The 8626-nt window shown below is 32.7% G+C and overlaps 1 protein-coding gene across 1 annotated transcript; it reads left to right on the plus strand.

The window, feature by feature from the left end:
• The first annotated feature begins 3079 nt into the window (after nucleotides 1-3079).
• Nucleotides 3080-8064, plus strand: LOC136233945 (probable UDP-3-O-acylglucosamine N-acyltransferase 2, mitochondrial). Its single transcript, XM_066023681.1, has 10 exons — nucleotides 3080-3227; nucleotides 3344-3551; nucleotides 3628-3704; nucleotides 4129-4178; nucleotides 4752-4816; nucleotides 4914-4965; nucleotides 5039-5109; nucleotides 6146-6212; nucleotides 6356-6427; nucleotides 7618-8064. The coding sequence occupies exons 1-10, from the start codon at nucleotides 3098-3100 to the stop codon at nucleotides 7684-7686; spliced, it is 861 nt and encodes a 286-aa protein (XP_065879753.1). The 5' UTR covers nucleotides 3080-3097; the 3' UTR covers nucleotides 7687-8064.
• Nucleotides 8065-8626: the final 562 nt, after the last annotated feature.

Raw genomic sequence — 8626 nt, forward strand, 5'->3', positions numbered from 1 at the left:
TTGTTGTTTATTATGGACACTAGATGTATCTAATTTAAAAAAAAAAACCTAATATTACTAGATCTTTGAATTTGTCTAAAATAGTAGATTGATTTCTTGAACTGTACAAGTGTTTCACTAGGTCCCTAAATTTACTTATTTCGTATCACTAGATCCGTAAACTTATCCATAAAAGTATGTTAGCTTCCTGAACTTTATAAGTGTCCCACCAACTCCTTAAACTTGCTTATTTTGTAACAACTAAATACAAAAACTTATTAAATCTAAATTCTAAAAATACGTCTTCATCTATTCGAGAGGTAATTTTTCGTTTCTCATACCTTTCAACCTATTATAAGAGTTAGTGTTGCAGGTTTGAGAGATTGAATGGATGAGGATTGAAAGTTAGTATTATGGTTTTTGTATTTAGTTGTTACATAATAAGCAAGTTTGAGGAGTTAGTGAGATACTTGCAAAGTACATGGAGTTAATATACTTTTATGGACAAGTTTAAGGAGTTGGTGATACCAAATAAGCAAGTTTAGGGAGCTTGTGAGACACTTACAAAGTTCAGAGAGCCAATCTACTATCTTGGACAAGTTCAGGGAGCGGTTGATGTATTAGGCCTAAAAAAGTTAAAGATTAAAAATATATATAACTCTTTTAAAGCCCTAAAAATCTCATGTGACAAATAGGTGCGTTATAAGTCATAACCATCACTAGGTACACAACCTATCTATTGATTCTCGTGAGGCAACCAAGAAGGTGATACACCTACTATATGATCATCAAATCACAAGCACACCTTTACGGTCACCTAAGTGACATTGCCTTTCAGGTGTAATGAAACTAAGGTGCTGTTTGATAAAACTGAAAATTAAGTGCTGAGAAAATAAGTACTGAATTTTAAGTGTTGAATATTATAAGTGCTGAAAAATATTGAATGATTTAATTTTTATAAAAATATTAGTTGATAATGTTTAACTTAAAATGTTAAGTTAAATATTTTGACTTATCCAAATAAGTGGTTTTTAACTTAATTAATCAATTTAAGTGGTGGAGGAACAACCGTTATCAAACGCACTTAAATTAAATAAGTGCTTAACATTTTAATTTAAGCAATTAAGTGATTTATCAAAAACCTAATGCCTTGTTGGCCTAGAGTCTTTATCGCGCCTTAACAACTATATCGACTAAAGCCACAAATATCAGTGTAAATGAGGATGATTGCTTACCTTCACATCATAAATGATCCTTGAAATCTGATAGCATTCAAATGATCCTCTGTATTGTTTTTATGCTTCAATAATAAGATTGGAACATGTGATCTTCTTATTTGGAGTTTGATTAGTTTACAGTTTAATCCATTTTTACCTAAATCATATATTTGAGTTCTAATATGTTAGAGAATTTTTTTTTATAGGGATAAAATTATTTTGAGTTTTCTGAATCGTGAGTCTTTAATGTTTCCCAATCCTTCTATTTTTTTACCAGGAATTAGCTCCAATATTTATAGTTATAGGATCATGTGTCATATCGTTAGTTACTTTTTAAGAAATTACAATATAAATTGGTTGTGAAATTGAGAATAAGTTTTGTATTTGGACGCACAGATATACAGTGGTATCGTATAAAACGAATAAGATACGTGGTATTTTAAGAGCCTCCGGATCAACCACCTGGTATTCCAATTTGAATATTCGGATCAATTTAGAAGCTTCTATAGGGAAACCCCCATGCGGCTAGGACGAAGACTCCACAACATAGATGACTTCTTCTAAAGCCCAACTCCTAATAGAGAAGGAGTCCTAATAATATGAAAAGGATTCCTTGGAGACAAGAGGTTCAGTCTAGCCTTATAAATAGACAAGTATATCCACATCCTACGGTACGTTAACACTACAACTCACAACTAGTCATTACTCTTCAACTCTTCCTAAACACCTTCTGACTTAGGTATTAGAACGGGTTCGTTGGATTTTGACCCTCTCTAACCTTTGGTTATGTGTACAGGTTAAACCCAGAAGACTTTGCAAGACATTCAAACTCTCCGTTATAAGTTCACATACACAGATATCATATAGTGAAATTGTTTGAGAAGTAAGATATGTGTTAAGACATTTATGAGCGAGAAATTGCTATGTGCAGAGAAGTTGATCCATGACATAGCATCCTAGTCTCTAGGACCAAATGGTCGAGGGTTCGAGTCTTAGCAACCTCATTAATAATAAGACTGTCGCTCGCCATATAATCCCGTATGCGGCCCAAACGGCAAAACAACTTCTCAAAAAAAATGATTTGACTTCTATGCAATGAAAATGATTTTTATAGATATATTACGATCTATTACTTCTCCGACTAAAATTTGTGTCGGTAAAAATCATCGTGACTGCCTACCTAAGAGGTCAACGCCAACACATCAATATCTGTCGTCTTCCATCGGTGACAATCATCGACAAAAATTAGGCAATTACTTACATATTCTTCCGTTGGTGTTGTTTTTTCTTGTAATGATTTATGGTGGCAAAATTGCATGTAATTAATTTATTAAATAGATTTTAAATAAAATTTGAATTCACTCAATAAGGAAAAAAAAAAAAAAAATCTTACAGATTGTAGCTTAGTTGGCAACGCATATTGAATTTATGAAAATAGGTTTCAAATGCGTTACACATTAAATATATTCACAGGAAGTGGTAAAAAGACTAAATCTGATTAAGATTATCTCAATTAGGATAATTGTGAATTACATAGTTTACATTAAAAAAGATAGGTTTTTACATATATAAATCATAATTAGTTATAAAACTACAATTAAATTATATTATAAAAATTAATTTTTAATGTATTACTATCTATATATATATCATAAATAAAATATATTTTTATATCCTAATTTAAAAATTTAAACGGAATTTATAAATCCTATGATTTAAATTATTAATTGATATAATTATGGATTATATTTTAAAAGCCGAATCTTTATGTAAATTTTCAAAAAAAAAAAAACAAAAAATTTGGATCACATTTGAGTTATAATTGTGTTGGGCCTAGGCCCATCATGTATATGAAAACTCCATGAGCATCTTTTCTTCTTGCTAATTAGTTCCTTTTGAAAATGGCAATGTCCTCGTCCAATTTGATTTCCCATCTGCTTGCAGTGAAGCCATTTGTTGAACATGTTCAGGCTTTTCAAATACTGTTTAATCCTATCCGCCATCACTGCTCAATCTCTGTTTCTGAAATCGGTAAGCATTTTATGTTTTGAAAACTTTCACTATCATGTAGGTAACCTGTTTGTTGAAATGCGTCTGAGACTATTTGATACTAACCACCACTTGCTGTGCGGCGATTTTAAGATTAGCGGACGGTGCTGGACCGCGTAGTGAGGAATTTTCAAAATGGAGCAATGGCGGTGGCAGTTTCCACAAATCAGCTCGTATTGACTCAACTGCTGTCATTGAAATTGGTGCTATTGTTCATCCCAAATCTGTAGTAGGTGCGAATGTTCATGTTGGATCGGGAGCTGTTATAGGACCCGCTGTTAGTTTAGGGCAATCTACAAAGATTGGGTATATCAGCTTCTACATCTTGATGCAATTTCTAGTTTTTGGTTTTCTACAAATAAATGTTTGTATTTTTATGCAGGTATAATGTCTGCCTCAGCAATTGCATTGTAGGAAATGGATGTGTAATCCATAATGGGGTGTGCATTGGTCAAGATGGTAATATTTTGTATTAGTATTGTGAAGTTGGTTATTAATTTTTGGCCTAATACATTCATAGCCCTCCAAGTTGAAAAGAACCCGTTAACTCCTTAGACTTGCTTAAAGTAAGCTATTTTTCCCCTAAACTCACTTAAAGGGACAGTGAACTTGCTTAAAGTGATGAGTGTTTCAATTTGTTCAAATCTCCACTTGCTCTCCCATGTATTAATCATGTAATTTTAAGCAATTCCAATCAGCGAATCTGTTGCTTTTAAAGTTGGAGGGGTTATTGAACTTTTGTGGACAAATTTCGGAACAAGTTTGGGTGGCTAGAGATGTATTAGGCCTTAATTTTTTGTCCGCCTATTCCGCTTGTTTCAATCTCTTTTGTACGAAATGTTTTTTGAATTATTCTGAACATAGATGGTACTTTTCACTGTAGGATTTGGGTTTTATGTGAACGAGCAGGGAAGCATGGTGAAGAAACCTCAAGTGAGTGATATTTTTTAGTTTTCAATCACGCTTTGTCCCTGTTTGAGATGCTAAATAAAAGGCTCAATTGTCTAATTGAATTGGAAAAAAACAACTTTAAGCTTTTGATCTTTTAATTCGATACATTGAGCCCTCAAGCAACTTTTAAATGGACACATTAAACACGTAGTTGCCAAATAAGTTAGCTGTGAACATATAATTAAGTTAAACGGGCATTTTATTTGCGCCTGAATTTCCTTTTTTTAACAGTTGGAAATAAGGTTTTTTAAGTTTCTCTCTAGCCGCATCAAACATAGAAAAAAGAAAAGGTTTTCAAATGTTAAAATGCAAATTCCGGATGTAGCTGAAATGAGTAATGTTCTGTTAACCAAGTTTTATTTTTAAATCTGGCTTTCTTGTTCTACAAGGGCTTGATGTATGCAATTTTAATCAAGGGCTCAACGTGTCAAATTGAAAAAAAATTTAAGGGTGATCAACAAAAATCCGAAAAGATCAGAGGTCTCAGAATGCTTTTGTGCAATTGAATTGTCAATTGTGTATGTTGGCTATCATTTCATAGTGTCATTTATGCAGCTGCTCAATGCTAGGGTAGGGAACCATGTAGAGATTGGCGCAAATACATGCATTGACAGAGGCAGGTGAGGTCTGTGCAGCTTTGAATGTCTTCAATTTGTCAAAATGGGTTATCGTATTCGTGCTATCTGATCTAAGTTTGTTAGTTATCTGTTAATGCAGCTGGCGAGACACAGTTATTGGTGATCATTCAAAGATAGACAACTTAGTCCAAGTGAGTCTTTTGCTCTTTGCGTTGTTCTTCCGTTGGTTGTGATATTTGATTTCCGTTCTACTTGGCTTTGCAGATTGGTCATAATGTAGTTATTGGTAAAAGTTGCATGCTTTGTGGACAAGTTGGAATTGCAGGTTCTGCTACGTATGTTGCTTCTAAATTTTACATCTCTCATGTTATCTCTTTTGGTGTCCTTGAAATATACTAAAGGCTTAATGCATCAATAGATCCCTGTAGTTGATAGGTCGAGCCGGCGTGAGCGGAATTTGTAGATGTTGCATTAGCCACCTGAATTTACTTAAAATGTCGTATTGATAGAGCAGTAATAGAGCTTGGCTCTGCAGAAAATGGATGGGCTCGAGCTCAACATACTATTCGAGCTTGGTTCATTAAGAAAATTATCTAATTCTGAGCTGTTCGCGAGTAGCTCGTTTATTTGTTCACGAGTTTTGCTCGCGAATAGGTCGTTAATTTTGTTGATAAACTTTGCTCGCGAACAACTCATTACTTATGAATGAAGAATTGAAGTCGAAGATAGAGTTTCAATCTCAACACAAAATTACGTAGTTTTGAAACATACAAAACTACATAGTTTTACCGCTTTATAGAAATACTATTATTAGCACTTGCTCAAAATCCTGCTCATGAACATTATAATTGAGCTTATTCATGAGTTTGTTCATGAACCTATAAAATAGACTCGTGCGTTTTGGAGCTGAGTTTCGCCATGTTCAAGGTCGGCTCGTTTATGAATCGCCTCAAAATCAGGATTAAACTTGGCTTGTTTATAAATCGAGCCAAACACAGCTGAGCTGAATGCCGAGCCGCTCATGAGAGGCTCGTCTCATTTACAGCCTACTTACTTAAAGTGATCTACTTGCCCATGAACTTACTTAAAAAGACCTATTAGTCCCCTAAACCTACTTAAACGATACTCGTTTCAATTTACCCAAACCACCATTTACTCTGCCATTTATTCTAGAGGATTAATCATATCGCTGTAAGTTTAGGAAACTGACGAGACATCCTTAAAGATCTAGCTGCCCATTGGTGTTTTAAGCCATATCCATGGGTACATAATGTATTCAGCCTATACTCCGCCTATATTCTCAATTTCGATTTGTGGATTTTCTATAGATCATGCAATGCAAATTTGCATCTCTTTTTATCTCTTATTTAGGATAGGTGACTATGTTACTTTGGGAGGAAGAGTTGCAGTTCGTGACCATGTGTCTATCGCATCAAAGGTACTTAATTGATTAGAACCACATTTTCGAATTTCTAAAATCATTATTTTCGAAGTTTTATGTTTCTTAGAATATCATTTCCATCGGCTCTATATTATAGGTTCTATAATGCTAGGTTTTATCTTTTATTTCATAAACTGCAGGTTCGGCTAGCAGCAAATAGTTGTGTAACCAAGGATATAAGAGAGCCTGGGGATTATGGTGGTTTTCCTGCTGTAAGATTCTTCTTTATGTTCTTTATTTCACTCAAGTTTGAAATATATTTCATAAAAATAATGGCATTTCAATTTGTTATAATAAATTCAGTAAACTTCGGGTTTAATTTTAATAAAGTTATTCCAACTAAAAACTCACCCGAATGTTAACTATCGCCCATAAAATAGTTGACTGTATGCCAACTAAGCTCTATATTGTCTTAAGATGTGCTATGTATATGCCACGTGAGCTTAGTTGTCATATTGTCAAATCCTTTGTGTGTCACATTTCAGTGGGTTTTTATATATAAATTGGTTGGATGACTTTAGTGAAATCAAAATTAAATTTTAATTTTGTAAAATAGACCCTATGTTGTTGTGCTACTTAAAAAAAAAAAGTGTGTCCCAACCGTTTTTCTTTTGCAATATTTTGTGGATTTATTTATCCAAATAGGGATTGAGAATTTTTTTTGTGACCACGAGATGACTGAGGTTTTTCGCTTTGCTAAAAATAAGGATCACAAAATTAAAATGAGTGTTGACAACCTTAAAATTGAAAAATTCAAAGACTTGATAAAAACAATTTTAATTTTTCAACTTTTAAATTTCGAGGTCATTTAGGTTGTTTGGTGAGGCGAGACAAATTGAATGTTTAGAGAGAGTTCCGAAAATGATAGATTTTGAAAAATAAAAAATTTGGCTCCATAGTAAATGTGGTACTAAACGACTTTAATTTTTGGAATTTTCTATTTTGAGATCGTTAACCGTTATTTTTATAGTGTCAAATTAAAAGATCATTGTTTTTAACAAAATAAAAACCTCGGTGTCTATTTGTATTAAAAAAAAACATTTTTATAGTGTCAAATTTTTTGGACTTTACCTTTTTAGTAACTTAAAAGTTTAAGTTGAACATTACTGTTTAAAAAAGTATTAGGATTGGATACGTCATTTCTATTACTCCATTAAGTTCTGATTTCTCCCTACATGTACAATTGACTGAACTTAATGGAGTAATATCAATGACATGTCTCGTTCCGTTATCGAGGTCTAAATTGATACTTTTTTTAAAACGTTAAGCCTATATTGGTGATATTTTGTACGTGGAGCCTAAATTGATACTTCTCCAAAAACCATAGACCTATTTTGGTACCTTATCCCTTTTATATTTATCAAACATCAATTGAATCTTGTTTTATTGGCGTATTTGATAGGTCCCTATTCATGAATGGCGAAGACAAGTTGCTACTTTTTGCAGGATTTCAAAGAAGGTTGTTTCTTAGAGTTAGGGTTGTAATCGAGCCGAGCCTCGGCTTGTCAGAAATTGACGAGCTCGAGCTTGAACCAGAGCTATAAATTATGTTCATGAACGGCTCACGAGCTGTTCATAAGCTTGTTAATGAGTTTGTTCACGAGCTTTGCTTGTAAGCAACTCGTTGTATAAGCTCTATCGGTAGCTAGTATTTAGTAATTATCGGGTATTAATATGAAATTAGGTCTTTAACTATCAGCTTAATTTGATGATATAATATCATAGTCTTTTTAACCAAGTGATTAAAGATCTTTCTCAATTTCATTTGTTGATTAAATTGTAAGATATGGTTATATGAGTTTATGTTGTGTATGTGAATGCCCGTAATAAAATGATAAAGATTTATCCATTCAATCCTGAAATAATAGCTCTTAATAGAATACTTAGAATGAATTGATATATTTTTTACAATTTAAATATTAAATGGACAAAACATATCATTAGTAATTAATGAGCAGAGTTTTTTTTTTTTTCTTCTTTCTATAATCTCACTGTTTCATCTCGCGAACCAAATTATGGGCTGTTTTAGTTTATCAGTTGTTCGCTATTACAGTTTGATGTTGTAAAAACCTGCTTTTCCAAAAAAGCATGAATCCTGTTTGGTTTACTGCTGTTTATTGTTAGTAAAAACTGAAAAACAGGGGTTCCTTATATAGTAAAGTGGTAAGATTATTTATTCTTTTATCATTTACCAAAAAAAAAATTATTCTTTTGTCAAAGAAACTGTTGCATCCCCTTAAATATAGGAGCATTAAGATTTAATATTTTAAATAAATAGGGATATATTCATATAAATATATTTAACTCTCACAATTTCTCTCATATATGTTCCAATGCTTCTTCTCTGATAAATAGGGAGACATTGAATAAAAGAAATGTAAACAGAAGAATATGCATGGAAAAGAAAAGAA

The sequence above is a fragment of the Euphorbia lathyris genome, chromosome 6, assembly GCF_963576675.1.
Source record: "Euphorbia lathyris chromosome 6, ddEupLath1.1, whole genome shotgun sequence".
NCBI classification, from domain to species: domain Eukaryota; kingdom Viridiplantae; phylum Streptophyta; class Magnoliopsida; order Malpighiales; family Euphorbiaceae; genus Euphorbia; species Euphorbia lathyris.